At 45.4% G+C, this 16,076-nt stretch overlaps 3 protein-coding genes and 1 long non-coding RNA gene across 4 annotated transcripts; 3 read left to right on the top strand and 1 right to left on the bottom strand.

Moving 5' to 3' along the window:
* Positions 1 to 1,374: 1,374 nt before the first annotated feature.
* LOC136964209 (interferon-induced very large GTPase 1-like) lies at positions 1,375 to 3,014 on the top strand (the record flags this gene model as incomplete). The annotated part of the gene is made up of 1 exon (XM_067258212.1): positions 1,375 to 3,014. A coding segment is annotated over exon 1 (1,596 nt), but the record flags the coding sequence as incomplete, so codon positions are not given.
* A 1,280-nt stretch (positions 3,015 to 4,294) lies between these two features.
* Positions 4,295 to 7,768, top strand: LOC136964429 (interferon-induced very large GTPase 1-like). Its single transcript, XM_067258546.1, has one exon. The coding sequence runs from the start codon at positions 4,338 to 4,340 to the stop codon at positions 7,422 to 7,424; it is 3,087 nt and encodes a 1,028-aa protein (XP_067114647.1). The 5' UTR covers positions 4,295 to 4,337; the 3' UTR covers positions 7,425 to 7,768.
* Positions 7,769 to 8,308: 540 nt separating this feature from the next.
* Positions 8,309 to 9,746, bottom strand: LOC136964434 (uncharacterized). Its single transcript, XR_010879070.1, has 3 exons — positions 9,614 to 9,746; positions 9,103 to 9,186; positions 8,309 to 8,938 (listed from the first exon to the last, which is right to left on the bottom strand). It is a non-coding gene; the product is annotated as an uncharacterized lncRNA (long non-coding RNA).
* A 338-nt stretch (positions 9,747 to 10,084) lies between these two features.
* Positions 10,085 to 15,088, top strand: fbxw5 (F-box and WD repeat domain containing 5). Its single transcript, XM_067258425.1, has 10 exons — positions 10,085 to 10,139; positions 11,094 to 11,388; positions 11,595 to 11,752; positions 12,066 to 12,249; positions 12,744 to 12,892; positions 13,039 to 13,323; positions 13,554 to 13,728; positions 13,914 to 14,061; positions 14,305 to 14,517; positions 14,750 to 15,088. Exons 2-10 carry the CDS (start codon positions 11,103 to 11,105, stop codon positions 15,027 to 15,029), a joined length of 1,878 nt encoding a protein of 625 aa, XP_067114526.1. The 5' UTR covers positions 10,085 to 10,139; positions 11,094 to 11,102; the 3' UTR covers positions 15,030 to 15,088.
* Positions 15,089 to 16,076: the final 988 nt, after the last annotated feature.

Raw genomic sequence — 16,076 nt, 5'->3', positions numbered from 1 at the left:
AACCAGACACTGTGGGCTAAATAAATATCGGAAGCAATCGAACCTTAGTTGGTCTTGAGGTGGACAGACAAGAGGGTAAGTAAAATTGTGTTTCAGTGACATGATTCATATTGTTTACAGATTTCACAATAATCTTTCTAGGTCTTGGTCTAGGTTTATCGGTCTATGATTTTCAAACATATAGTGTTTTCAAACTTTATACTGGATGGTGTGAAGAAGGCTGATTCATTCAGGTGTTACTCCCTGCTCCGGACATGCTTAATACTTTTTCACACATGATGTCTACTTGTCGGCTTTATTTGTGTAACATAAATCACGACACAGTATGTCATGTGTTGTTCATCTTGTTCACCAGATGATTTTTATTATGTCCTGATACGTAAAACTAGAGAATTCAAGGAGGGTGCACTTTCTTTTTCATATGACTGTATGAGGAAACAAAAACAGGTTAAACAGGTTATTGGTGAAACTAACCTGATTCCAATAACCTGAAATTGAATTATATTTTCAAGTCACCAATTTGTTGTGTAATTTCAAAATTCTACGACTTCCATGACGACACCGACAGTTATATAATATGAACGGTACCTCATGATCCTACCTTTAATCCCACCAGAATCCAACCGTTTATCTGACATGGTTTTGGTTTAATACAATCACTGAACAGTGGATTTACAGTGGAGTTATTTAATCAAGTAAACAATCAAGATAATGTTTTGTTGCTCTGGTAATATTTATCCATGTGCATCTTGGCAATTCTGACAGGCTTGTCAGCTTGGTATACACAGTAACTCCAGAAAGTCAAACGTCTTGTCTATCATGACCATTGGACATGGTCTTCTATGATTTGTAAATGACCAGTTTTTTCCCTAACCTTGAATTTCATTGGCTATTGAAAAACATATTTTACAAGCTATACATTTACATTTAGTCATTTAGCTGACGCTCTTATCCAGAGCAACTTACAGTAAGTACAGGGACATTCTCCCTGAGGCAAGTAGGGTGAAGTGCCTTGCCCAAGGACACAACATCATTTTTTTGGCACGGCCGGGGAATCGAACTGGCAACCTTCAGATTACTAGCCCGCTTCCCTCACCGCTCAGCCACCTGACTCCCTAGAAATAGAAAAATATGGCTATAGAAAAATAATAATAGCCATGATCCCCAAATCAGGAGGAATGTTTTCAATGCATTTATATGTCCTTTAGGCAATAAGTGAAGTCAGTAATCGTGTATTTTTTATTTCTTCAGGCAAGAAGTCAAAGACAAGAAAAGGCAACATGTCAGATCCAGTACCTCCAGATACTGGAGAAAAACTCAGGAAGCGTAAAGATGAGAAGACGGAACCAAGAGGTGCCGTTGAGGATGAGAAAACAACCAGATGTAGTAATTTACTCCAGAAACTGGGTCTAAGCGACATGCTCCCCAAACGCATGCAACAAAGGGATGTTCTAGTGATAGATGCTTTATCTCAGCATGTTAAACCACCTCAAACAGAAAAAGAACTGAGCTCTCAGTATCTGTACAAACTGATGATGTTGGATTACAGGGCCAGATTTCTGTCCTGCAAACCTGAACCAACAGCCACAGTCTCAGAGAGTAATGTTGTTGTTGCTGAGAATGACGATGAGGATATTTTTAACTGCAAGGGAGCCATCAGAGTACAGAATGAAGAGCAACACATTCACCCGATGGATATTCACATGGCTGTTTTCCACTGTGCTGATGATTTTTTGAGGCAGTACATATTTTCGAAACTCTCCAGTTGCCAGTTTGGCCTGCCCCTGCTGGTACCTAACCCCTTTACACGGGAAACCGAATTCCCTCTCTGGGCCCTTCGAAACATCAAAAAGTCATGGAAAAGTAAAACACAATCTAAAACAGACAGCCCTGGCAAATACAAGAGCAGACACATGTTTAATACACCTGTGCCAGTTGTATCCTTCATCAGATTGGGAGAGTCGTCCATTTCCAAGTCCCAGATTTTGAACCGTGTTATTAACAAACAAAAGCACAATGTGTTTTTCCATCGTCATTGCGAAGGCAGCACTCGAGACTGTCTCCTCATGGACGGAGTTGTGGAGATCACCTGGTACTGTCCAGCGGGGAAGGAAGATGATGTTTTCGATGATTGTGTGGCTTTTCTGAACCTTCATGGTGATGCCAGAGACCATCCACAGCAACTTGACTTCATGCAGTCAGTGAGCACTGTGAATGTTGTTCTTCTTTCAGAACATCCCTTAGATGAAAAAAACAAAGACATTTCCTATAATCTTTCAAAGTCTACTGTCCCTCTGATTGTCCTTTTCACCGGAGAGGATAAAAGTCTGACTGTAAAAAACCCAACAAAGGTGAGATTAGCTGCCAAAAACAGGAACGAGGCTGAGCTGAACAAAGAAATAATATCACATATCCAACACTGTGTCAACATGTACGAAAAGAAGACAAGCATCAAACTATTTTGTGACGAAGCAGAAAAACATCAGTTTAAAGTGGACGAAGACAAGGAATCCTGCAGAGATGGTCATGAACAAGCTGAGGGTTTGATGTCCCTTTTGAGGGAGGAAAGATCATCGAGTCTGAAGGAGAAACTTTTACCTCTACAAGGAAAGCTGTGGCATGATTGGTGCCGGACAGATAAGGATCAGTATCGTCTGAAATGTGAAGGAACAGAAAGTTTGGAATGTCAGTTGGAGGCAGTCAAGAATAAGAAGGCCGCTATTCGAAAGGCACAACTTGAGGCAGCTTCAGCACCCAATCATTTCATGAGGTCATTTATAAACTTTTTAACATCCCCAAATCATTCACAAGAGACTAGATTATACATGCTGCAGTGGCTGAGAATGTTCCTGGATGAATTCAACATGGATGCACTTTCAGGATATGAGGAAGAGTACCTCTCAACAGGGAAAACATTTAAATGTGGCCCTAAGGATAAAGGAGGATCAACCAACAAGGATGAAGGAGGATCGACCAACAAGGATGAAGGAGGATCGACCAACAAGGATGAAGGAGGATCGACCAACAAGGATGAAGGAGGATCGACCAACAAGGATGAAGGAGGATCGACCAACAAAAATGAAGGAGGATCGACCAACGAGGATGAAGGAGGATCGACCAACGAGGATGAAGGAGGATCGACCAACAAAGATGAAGGAGGATCGACCAACAAGGATGAAGGAGGATCGACCAACAAGGATGAAGGAGGATCGACCAACAAGGATGAAGGAGGATCGACCAACGAGGATGAAGGAGGATCGACCAACGAGGATGAAGGAGGATCGACCAACAAAGATGAAGGAGGATCGACCAACGAGGATGAAGGAGGATCGACCAACGAGGATGAAGGAGGATCGACCAACGAGGATGAAGGAGGATCGACCAACAAGGATGAAGGAGGATCGACCAACAAAAATGAAGGAGGATCGACCAACGAGGATGAAGGAGGATCGACCAACGAGGATGAAGGAGGATCGACCAACGAGGATGAAGGAGGATCGACCAACGAGGATGAAGGAGGATCGACCAACGAGGATGAAGGAGGATCGACCAACAAGGATGAAGGAGGATCGACCAACAAAAATGAAGGAGGATCGACCAACGAGGATGAAGGAGGATCGACCAACAAAGATGAAGGAGGATCGACCAACGAGGATGAAGGAGGATCGACCAACGAGGATGAAGGAGGATCGACCAACAAAGATGAAGGAGGATCGACCAACGAGGATGAAGGAGGATCGACCAACGAGGATGAAGGAGGATCGACCAACAAAGATGAAGGAGGATCGACCAACGAGGATGAAGGAGGATCGACCAACGAGGATGAAGGAGGATCGACCAACGAGGATGAAGGAGGATCGACCAACGAGGATGAAGGAGGATCGACCAACAAGGATGAAGGAGGATCGACCAACAAAAATGAAGGAGGATCGACCAACGAGGATGAAGGAGGATCGACCAACAAAGATGAAGGAGGATCGACCAACGAGGATGAAGGAGGATCGACCAACGAGGATGAAGGAGGATCGACCAACAAAGATGAAGGAGGATCGACCAACGAGGATGAAGGAGGATCGACCAACGAGGATGAAGGAGGATCGACCAACGAGGATGAAGGAGGATCGACCAACAAAGATGAAGGAGGATCGACCAACGAGGATGAAGGAGGATCGACCAACGAGGATGAAGGAGGATCGACCAACGAGGATGAAGGAGGATCGACCAACGAGGATGAAGGAGGATCGACCAACGAGGATGAAGGAGGATCGACCAACAAGGATGAAGGAGGATCGACCAACAAGGATGAAGGAGGATCAACTGGCACAGATCCTCTGCTTATGAAACTGAACACAATATCTGACAAAATGACGGCTACCACAATTGGACTTCAGCACATCATGAGAGAAACAAGCCAGATGTATGAAGTTTTCAAGCCTAAAGGACTTCAGAAGAAACTTATAGAGGCTCTTCCTGCAATAGGCGCTGAGATGCTGATGTCTGGGTTGCCACTAGAGCTGATGGATGGAGATGTGGCCCACGTGCCTCTGTTGTGGATTCAGGCTGTCCTGGACCGTCTCACTAAAACACTTGGAGACAAGAAGGTGTTTGTGCTGTCGGTTCTTGGACTGCAGAGCTCTGGGAAGTCCACACTACTGAATGCCATGTTTGGTCTTCAGTTCACCGTGAGCGCAGGCAGGTGCACAAGAGGAGCCTTCATGCAGCTAATCAAGGTGGACCCAGACATAGTGGACCAGCTGGAATATGAGTATGTTCTGGTGGTGGACACAGAGGGCCTGAGATCACCAGAGCTCAGTGCTAATACGTCCCTCAGTCATGACAATGAACTGGCAACTTTTATTATCGGAATAGGGGACATCACCATCATCAACATCATGGGGGAAAACCCATCTGAAATGCAAGACATTCTTCAGATTTGCGTCCAGGCGTTCTTGAGGATGAAACAAGTTCAAATCACACCAAGCTGCATCTTTGTGCACCAGAATGTTGCAGAGGCCTCAGCCGGCGAGAAAAACATGGAGGGAAGAACAAATCTCATGGGGAAATTAGATGCTATGGCTGTAACTGCAGCAAAAGAGGAGCAACTTGACTCTGTCACTGGCTTTAGTGATATAATCCAGTTTGATGTAAGAACTCAAGTATTCTACTTCCAGGGCCTTCTAGAAGGAGACCCCCCGATGGCCCCTCCCAACCCCTCCTACAGCCGGAACGTTCAGGAGCTGAAGAACAAGGTGCTCTCCATCGCACAGTGGAAGTCCGACAGTAGATGTTCCACATTATCTGAAGTAAACGTACGTATCGGGAACCTATGGATTAGTCTTTTGAAGGAAAACTTTGTGTTCAGCTTCAGAAATACACTTGAAATTATGGTTTACAGTGATTTGGAAAAAAAGGTTTCTGAATGGTGCTGGAAACTGAGAAAACATGCCCTGGAAAAAGAGAACAAGTTGCACAACCAACTTCAAAGCAAAACAATCGAGGACGTGAATTACAAAGATCTGATTGTTGATTTTGATCAAGTTTATAATCCCTTGAAAGAGGAAAAAGGGACATACTTCAAGGAAAGTAAAAACCCAGAAATCCTTAATCAATGGAAAGAAACCGCTAACAAGCGGTTGGAAAATTTGAATATGGAACTCATTCAAAACATCCTAAAGAAATGCAAAGATGTCATCACTATCAAGAAAAGCAGATCAGAACTTGACCAAAGAAATTCTGACTATGAGGCAGAATTGCTCAAAATGAGTAGAAACTTGGCATCCAATATAAAAGACCAGAGGCTTACCGATCAGGACGTGGAGGAGCAGTTTGACTCAATCTGGACGGACTGGAGCACCAAAGTGGTAAATGAAAAACCTCCAGAGGAACGTGTTGATGTTAGAGCTGTTGTGGTAGAAGTCTTACGAACTCATTTTCCTAATCAGAATGACTTAGCTGACAAGATAAGAAGTGAGAAGGGACAATTTCTGTTGGATGTTAAAAAACATGTCAGCCAAGCAGGGTGGAAGTTACTGGATAAATGGCATTTGTTACACAGAAATCCAGATGACTATATGAATCAGTGTACACAACAAGTGACAAATAGTGTCAACAGATATATTACTAGGAAAGAAGATGAACGTAGGGATTTCAATGATGGCTTCATTAATGAAATATTAAGCATCATAACAAGTGAGATTGACAGTTTCACAGAGTCCAATCAGATTAAATCCACAAAAGAATACCTAACTGACCTGTCTGTTCATCTGTGCATCAAAGCAGTTCCAACATTTGAGAGGATGCATTCATCGTTCAGGAAAACAGTAGATCCTGTGACATACTTGGAAAGTAAACGAGATCAGTACCTTCAGATGTTTAAGCACCATTGTAAAGGAGCAAACTCCATCACAATTTTTGCAGATTTCCTCTGTAAACAGCTGGAACCAGCAATCAAACAGCAAGTGAATCAGAAAACCAGCAGACAGATTAGTGATTTATTAATAAACAACCACCCAGCCTTTAATGGAAACAGATGCAATCTTGAGAATCGCATACTGGAACATCTTGCAGAAAAGCTAAGCTTTGAAGACTATGAGGAATACATTGACCAACCACAGACTTATTTTATAGGTTTCATCCATGAACATGTGAAGAAATATTGTGCAAATGACAAAATTACAGACATGCTCATTGAAAACCTACATTCCTTTAAAAGTGTGGTTTTAACAGTGAATACAGATGTTACAGCAGAAGTGGTTACACAATGTGGAAATGCCAAAACATGGCTTGACAGTTTCTGTTTGAAACTTGGAACACACATGGTGATAAAAAGAGAGGATCTGAAAAGCATTGAAAATGAAGATATTCAGAACCTGACAGAACTCAAAGAGATGATGGTAAAATGTCTTAATGAGACGGTGATGAAGATGAAGGAACAAGAAAAGCAGAATTCAGGAAAAGAGTGTTTTGCAACTTTGAAACATCAAGCCACAGAGCATCTGTCCGATCATCATAAAGGATGTTGGGCCAAATGCCCGTTCTGCAGAGCCACCTGCACAAACACCATCCCTGACCATGAGGGCGAACACAGTGTTATGTTTCATCGTCCTGAAGCTCTACGAGGCTCGTATTGGAAAGATACTGATCATTTTGCTCTTGAATTTTGCACCACATCTGTAAGCAGTGATGCTTCATTCAGATGTCAGACTGGTGTTTTGCCCTACAAGAAATACAGAGAAGCTGGTGAACCATATAATCAATGGAGCATCACTGCAGATGGTAGCAACCAGAGTTACTGGAAATGGTTCCTTTGTAAATTTCAGTCTCAATGGGAGAATAAGAAAGGATACAAATTTAGTGGCAAAGGTGAAATCCCTCAGAGCTGGAGTCAGATCACCAGAGAATCAGCATTGAAGGAACTCAAGTAAATGTCCCAGCAAATATAGGACAAACCATGACCATGAAATACATAAAGCTATTATAACTACTTGTAATTAATCACTTGTTCATCATGATTATTAAACTGTGCATAGAAGGCCATGAAGGGAGAGCATTTGTGGATGTCTACCAGAAAAATACTTTTCATATCACAGTTTGCGACATGAAATGGGTCAGTAAGATGGACTGTTGTAATGATATTCAGTTTTAAATGTGAGAGTACTTTTAACCACTTGTGGTCAGGAATAAATGTCTGGACATCTCAGGTAACTAGGAAGACGTGAAGAGATCAAGATGTCAAGGTTGTTGAATAAATGACTAGCACAAGCTAGCTGATCATTAATGTGATATATAATAACGTCACAATTGTAGGCAGACACAGATACCTTTATACAGCTTTACCTAGGGTCAACATGTCAAATTGTAGTTGAGATGTTTTTGTTTTACAATAGTTGAGATGTTAATATTGTTGCACTATGCCTGGTAGCTGAGATGTGGTCGCTTAGCACTGTGCCTGGTAAATACAGATCATTCCTTGACTCTGACCACCTAAATAATGTTATAACTCTGCACTTCTGATCCTTGATCTTCTGCTGTACTTTCTATATTAACTGTTTGTAGCATCGCTTTGGATAAGTGTCTGCTAAATAAATACCATGTAAATGTTTGGATTTGGAACAACAAGTAAACCTGTAACTAAACGTAGAGACGTGTTATATATTATATTACATAGTTTATATCTATGAGGATAAACGTCAAGAGACATAGATGATGTCGGCCATTTTGTATGAATACTATGTTGGTCACACGTAGTAATATGCTAAATTAGAAATCAAAGAAAGTTGTGTTCCATTTAAAAGAAACAATGGTCATTTTGTAATGTACAACGTTTTTATTTCTAAATGGGGGAAAGTTTGTGTTAATTCACACTGAATATGCAGCTCTCTGAAAGGAGAGTCTGGTTTAACTTCCTACAGCCTTATTGGTAGTACTTAAGACTTGTTGACACAAAGATTGTCCTTCCTGGATAAATAACCAAAGCCTTATTATGAGTATATGTAAGATGTATGTGAGAAACTGATGCAACACATGGAATTAAACACATTGTTTGCAAATCACCAAAGAATATACTTGTTTTTCTGTGCAATTGCTCAAAACAACCAGATTGCCCTTTCTAAATAATAATAAAAATATAACAAATATTTCCTGTCTTAAAGCATTTTTTACTTTACAAAATATTCAATTGAGTCCTAAGACTTGTTGCTGTATATGGAATGTGAGGATGTAATATGAATATTCTTGCTGCCCTGCGTGGGTTTTCAGCCCCTCCTCCTCCCGCGAGGGGAGTTTACAGACGGGGCGTCATGATCGCAGGAGCAGCTGACCTGCGCCCTCTAGTGACGCACTGCGGGTGGTGCGCGCGGGACGGCCGTCTGAGGGAGGTTCATACTAACGGGAGGTTGTCTGAGGAGGATCCCGTCAGAGACAGTTGAAACTTCACCTCCTTTAACACAGGAGAATTAATTACATACAAAAAGTAGTATCTAAAATCCATTATAAAATAATCACAATAGTTACAAATAAAAGTAAAAAGCACAAACACTACTTCGATGGTTACTTATTTGATTTTAAACAGGTATTCGACAGTGTAAAACAGCAAGTCGTTACCCTTCAGCTGGTATAGTCATCCTGGTTTGGATTTCTCTGAGGGACTGCAACAGGCAACTATCCTGTCAGCCACGTAGGATAGTGCTGGGGGGCGACATAGTGATAACACTCTTCACTAGCCTCAAGAGTTTGTCATCAACTCTTCCCCACGTTTGCAATCTAGGATTATATTATCGTGATAATGATCATTTAATAACATCTTTGAACTGCTCAGCGATGAAGATAGTGTCATGAAGGCAAACCTGAAGCACTTTTGTAAGAGTTTAGAGCATGCATGCTCTAAACTCTTACAAAAGTAAACATGTTTATAAGGTAGGCCACACGTCCCTTATCGGGTTTAACCGCTTGAGAGACACCACCGCTTTGCGGTAGCTCTCCTATAACATTACAGAAGTGTAATAATCGTTTTGCAGTAATATATTTGGTTCACAGTCAAAATCATGACGTCCACTGCATATCTATATTAAATAGGCTATGAAAACAATTTTCAGTATAATGGTGTTTTTCTTACCACTGAATATGAGTCAAAGCATGTCTGAGGTCCTCAAGATTTCAGATTGTATTCTATTTAGTCCTAGGAGTTGAAGAAGGCAATACTTCTTAAGGTGTCTCAACTACTAAAGAGAGCCAAAAACAACAGAAGTCCTCACAGCAGAAACTGATGAATAATTAAATTGTCTGGTTGCCTTGTGACCATGAGGATCAGGTAACATAACACCACTTCCTCCAATTGATTTAGTGTCTCGCCGGCTTAAGAAGAGTAGCAATATATTTGACTTTATGGTTATGAAAACGGCACCATTGTTTTAATTATTGTTTAATTATCTTTACATTCAAGCAAACACAAACTCCTCAAGGAATTTTTACGTCACATTATGGATTGAACGAGTCTCCTGTAATCGACTATTGGCGTCTGGAGTTACGTCATACCGAGACGCCGGTAGGTGATTGGTTGTTTTCATCTTCGTGCTAACAGTGCTAGTAGCTAGCGAACTGCAACTGCTAGATTTGGTTTCTAAAATATTGTCGTCTGACAGGTGAGTCATGATTTAGATTTGCAGCAACAAGTGGCGTGTAAAAATCCGAAATAAAGTAAGATATTCAATAGTCTAATTATTTGTGTTGCAAATCGCTTAAAGGGAGTAACGTCGAATTACTGAGAACGATTGACAACTAGATTAGCCAGATGCTTCTCTGTTGACACCTAAAATAGCCCTAGCACTAGCATTGAGGTTTCACCAAAGTTTTGTCTTTCGAACTTGTTTCTAAAACATAGTTCACTGTACTTACTTATAGTTATTGAAATTCAAAAATGTTATTAAACAGGGATAAGAGTGTCATGAATGTGTCTGTGTTGCTTTCAAAGAAGTCTGTAGAAGATTAGTTAGCTAGCTGGAGCTACATACAGAGACCATAATGCTACTAGTATTTATCTCGCTTCTTTACCTGCAGTGCCCACTACCATAACTACCAGTGTCCACGAGACACAACCTTACATACATGATCTACAGTTACTTAGAACTAATTTATCATTAGAAAGGCTAAAGCATGACTTAAATAAGCAGCGTGTAGTGGTGATACCCTGGCATGCACGAGCCCAGCCCCCTCAGCTGTCGTGCTTAATATAGCCGGACCCAGAGGTGTCGGGCGTGACCACACAGACCCGGAAACGGAGATAATTTGTTGTCATCCAAATTCCTCAAATGTGGCGTCGCGATCTTATTACAGACCTTTCGATATATTTGGCTACGTTTTTACCTCATGGTAAAGTTCTAAACTACGCCTACCAGTATTCAGATGAGACTAATGGAATTTGCAGGTGTTTGATTGAGCACACTGAATGAAAGACTAACACATTTGACCTTTTTAATGATTTTACTTGCACTTTTATCCAATGTACGTTTAAGAAAGTGCAGAAGGAAATCAATAACCAGGTGTCAGCTTCCAGGTGTGTCCCTGGCCCTGATCCTGGCCTCTCTGGGTACCTGCAGGATGCCAGGATGGAGAACGAGCCTGCCCTGCCTGACAGCCTGGTGCTGGACGAGCCTGCCCTGCCTGACAGCCTGGTGCTGGACGAACCTGCCCTGCCTGACAGCCTGGCGCTGGACGAACCTGCCCTGCCTGACAGCCTGGTGCTGGAGATCTTCCTGCATCTCCCCCACAGCGCTGTGCTGAGCGCCGGTCTGGCCTGCAGACAGTGGCTGAACGTGTCCAGAGACGAGTTCCTCTGGAGGGAACTCTTCTACAGCTACTACCGCATCCCTCGCTCTGTACCCAGACACCCAGGTACCTAGAATCCAGACACCTAGAACCCAGACAGACACCCAGGTACCTAGAATCTAGACCTTGAATCCAGCTAGAATCCCCACACACACCTAAAATCCATTGTTATGTTCCTTTACTGTGTCTTATTACTCACTGTGTGTGTCTCACTGTGTGTGTCTGCGTGTGTGTGTGTCTCACTGTGTGTGTGTGTGCGCGTGTGTGAACAGCGTCCGTGTCGTGGTACCGGGAGTTCAAGCGGCTGTTTGACTGCATCCCCTGTGAGGAGGTGCAGACCCTGAGGGAACACCATGACCAGGTGCTGCACCTGGCCTTCTCTCACAGAGGACATCGCTTCTCCTCCTGCTCCAAGGACTGCACCGTCAAGGTCCACCCAGCCTCCCTGCTCTCTATATACAGTGTTATATACCCACACAGCCTAGACAAGAGACATACACTATATACTCTCTATATACAGTGTTATATACCCACGCAACCTAGACAGGAGATGTACACTATATACTCTCTATATAGAGTAAATGTTATACCCCACATGGCACAGCTAGGATATATACTGTAAAAAAACGTAATGTAATTACATGTAGTCTCTCTCTATACATACATATGAACTGTACTACAATCCACCTGTACTTGTTACGAATGGCAGCTTAACCTGAGAGGTGGAACACGGTGTGTTTCAGCTGTGGGACACGGAGCGTCCTGATGGGAACATCACGCTGGTCCACAGCTGCAGCATGCGCCAGTTTAACTGGGGCTACACCCAGTTCTCCCAGTTCAACGCAGACGACACCCTGCTGCTGGTGTCGGGGGTCTACCTGGGCCCGCACCACTCCTCCTCAGGGGAGATCGCCGTCCTCAGCCTGGGTAGGAGACACACACACACACATACACACACACACACACATCTATACAGACACACACACATCTATATACACGCACACACCACATCTATACACACACACGTCTATACAGACACACACACATGGATAAACACACACGCATGTAACAGCACGCACACACAGTCTCTCTTTCCTCATTTCTTTCAGAATTGTTCCTCACATGATCCTGTGTACAAATTAAATGACAAGTTAGGCTAAATACTTTGTTCAGGAACATTGGACATGTGTTTCAGACATAACAGCACCTCAGAGATCACAGAAACTTGATTTCATTGCAGACAGAAAACAGAAATGTTGTGAGAAACCTGATGCAGAGAGGATCTAATGCTCTGGGTCATGACTGTAAACATGCTTGCAGTAGCCAGCATAATGCTCTGGGTGGTACATATACTGTCTGTGTGTGTGTACATATGTGTGTGTTGACGTCAGTGTGTGTGTGTATACACACGTGTGTTCCAGACAACTACACGCTTCTGTCTCGCGTGAGGAACAAGCCGTACGACGTGTTTGGCTGCTGGCTCAACGAGACCCACCTGATCTCAGGGAACCTGCACTGGATAGGAAACATGACCTCCTGCTCGGTGCTCTGGCTCAACAAGGCCTTCCAGGTCCGGCACACAGACACACACAGACAGACAGATACACAGACAGACACACACAGACCTGTATTCACTAGTTCCACAGATTCCAGAGCTCTACACTGAGCTGTGCCCGTCCCCTCTCCTGATTCAGAGCTGCTCCTTCTCTCCTTCAGGATATCGAGTCGGAGAACGTGAACGTGGTGAAGCGTCTGTTCAAGATCCAGAACGTCAACGCCAGCACCATCAGAACCGTCATGGTGGCACACTGCCGTCGCCACGACACCCCGGACCTCCTCCTGGACTACGAGGCCCAGTCCCAGGCCCGCTCCGCCCCCCTGCTGTTCGACCTGGGCACCCCCGACAGTGAGGAGGAGGAGGAGGAGGGGGGGGGGCGTCCCAGGGAGGTGAGGGGGCGACAGGCGTACCCCTCGGCCCCAGGGCTGGAGCATGTCATCCAGGTAGGAGGGGGGGGCAGGAGGGGGGGGAGAGGAGGGGGGGAGGGGACAATATAAATTGTCATATGAACATTATGTTATGCACAGTAAAACAGAACACGAATACATTCATGTGAATGTGGAAAAGAGTATGTTTTTTCTCTAGCGAATATTAACAAAGACAGTCAATGAAAACTGTATGCACGACTGTAACCAATTCCTAAATGTATCTCTTTCCCCCCCACCACCCCCAGGGCGTGGCTGCCAGGGAGTTGGAGCTGGAGGCCAAGGTGGTCCGGATGATGAGTCGTGCCCGCACCAAGCCCCTGGACCCCTCCCTCATCACCCCCTCTGCCCCCGGGGAGGGAGAGGACAAGACCTACCTGCTGTTCACCACCGGCAGCCTCACCTACTCTCCTCACCAGATAGGTAGACCAGCCTCACCTACTCTCCTCACCAGATAGGTAGAGCAGCCTCACACACACACACACACACACACACACCAGACAGCTAGGGCATCTTTCTGCAAGAGAGACTCATAGCTGGTTCTGCGTGGTTCTGCGTGGTTCTGCGTGGTTCTGTGTGGTTCTGCGTGGTTCTGTGTGGTTCTGCAGGCATCAAGCGGATCCGGCCGGACCAGATGAGCACGAGCGGTCCTGTTCTGGGGAAGGAACGCAACTCGGACGAGTTCTTCGACTCTCTGGACCACGTGATCGACATCCACGGACACATCATCGGCATGGGCCTGTCTCCAGACCACAGGTACAGTACACCTGGACATTTACAGTAACTCTGGACAGGTACAGTAGACCTAGACAGGTACAGTAACTCTGGACATTTACAGTAACTCTGGACAGGTACAGTAGACCCTGGACAGGTACAGTAACTCTGGACAGGTACAGTAACTCTGGACATATGTGGTTGAGGGTAACTAGGTTAGCGTCAGAGACCGTTTATGATCACACGTGTTAGAGGGTTGCTAAGCGCCCATCTCCCGTTGCCCAGGTACCTGTACGTGAACAGCCGGGCGTGGCCGGCGGGCTGCGTGATCTCCGACCCCATGGCCCCGCCCCCCATCGCCGAGGAGATCGACCTGCACGTCATCGACCTGAAGAGCCTGCGTGAGGAGAGGCGGAGCCTGCGGGCGCACCGGGCCTTCACGCCCAACGACGAGTGCTTCTTCATCTTCCTGGACGTCAGCCGAGACTTCGTCGCCAGGTAGAGCAGCGGCCTACGCTTCACTTTCATGTTTGTTTTCAAAGATATACTGTGTGTATATTATTATAATTTTTTATTCATATCAGCACATATCTGCCAGAAACAGTATAATTAGACCCTAGAACACAGTGCATATAGTCAAAAAGAAATGTGTGTATGTGAAGCCTAAATCAGTTAAGTACCCAAAAACCCAGTTGACAACACCTCCATTGACCTCTCCGTCGCCCCCCAGTGGCGCGGAGGACAAGCACGGCTACATCTGGGACCGCCACTACAACATCTGCCTGGCACGCCTGCAGCACGATGATGTGGTGAACTCAGTGGCCTTCAGCCCGGCCGACCAGGAGCTGCTGCTGTCTGCCAGCGACGACTCCACCATCAAGGTGTGGCGCTCGCCTCGCATGGTGCGCCTGGCTCAGACGCCCGCACGCCCCCCGAGGCCACGGAACCTGCTCTCCTGGCTGGGCCGCCGAGGCAGCAGCCAGGCCAACGGGAAGCCTGGACCCAGTTAGACCAGACTGAGAGGAGGGGAGAGAGAGAGGGGCCTGGACCCAGTTAGACCAGACTGAGAGGGGGGGGGGGAGAGAGAGGGGGGCCTGGACCCAGTTAGACCAGGCTGAGAGGAGGGGAGAGAGAGGGGGGCCTGGACCCAGTTAGACCAGACTGAGAGGGGGGGGGGGAGAGAGAGGGGGGCCTGGACCCAGTTAGACCAGGCTGAGAGGAGGGGAGAGAGAGGGGGGCCTGGACCCAGTTAGACCAGACTGAGAGGGGGGGGGGGGAGAGAGAGGGGGGCCTGGACCCAGTTAGACCAGACTGAGAGGGGGGGAGAGAGAGGGGGGGGCCTGGACCCAGTTAGACCAGACTGAGAGGGGGAGGAGAGAAAGAGAAGATGGAGAGGAGGGGGAAAAAGAGAGAGAGAGAGGAAGAGAGAGAGAGACAGAGAGGAGGATGGAGGAAGGGAGGGAGAGAAAGAGTGAGGAGGGATAGAGAAGATAGAGAGGAAGAGGGAGGGAGAGGTGCTCCTGTCATTGGATCAATGGGACAACCTGGACCAAGTTAAATGGTGCAGGTTGGAGCGTGGAGGAGGGGGGCGGGTGGGTCAGTCCGAGGGAGAGACAGGAACAGAGAGAGAGAGAGAGACAGAGAGAGACAGAGGGAGAGACAGAGACAGGTGCTTCTCTCCCGTGGGTGACACACTCCAGGAGTGTTGGTGTTGTGGTCAACAAGTGCCCAGTTTCAGCTTCAACTCTTACGAATGTGAGATGTGGTGACTCAGAATCAGGAAGGACATGAGATGTAATTACCCCGTTACAGACACACGGGGGCGCTGTTGCTACACAGTCCTGCTGTTTTACAGACTGGCTGAAGAGGGCCGAGTGCTGTCTAGGTCTGACACGTGTTCATACACAGGATATACAATGAACTGACTAGGATTCCCTGGACCTAAGAAGAAGAAATTATGATACGTAATGTGTTCATTTCAAGGACAGTTAAGGAGCCGTGTACAGTAACATATATCACCTTATTTCTTGTGTGTCTTTGTTTTAAGGCTTTCAGTG

Source organism: Osmerus mordax, chromosome 20, assembly GCF_038355195.1.
Source record: "Osmerus mordax isolate fOsmMor3 chromosome 20, fOsmMor3.pri, whole genome shotgun sequence".
Classification (NCBI taxonomy): Eukaryota; Metazoa; Chordata; class Actinopteri; order Osmeriformes; family Osmeridae; genus Osmerus; species Osmerus mordax.
The sequence above is the reverse complement of the archived record's forward strand: the minus strand, read 5'-3'. Positions and strand labels throughout refer to the sequence as shown.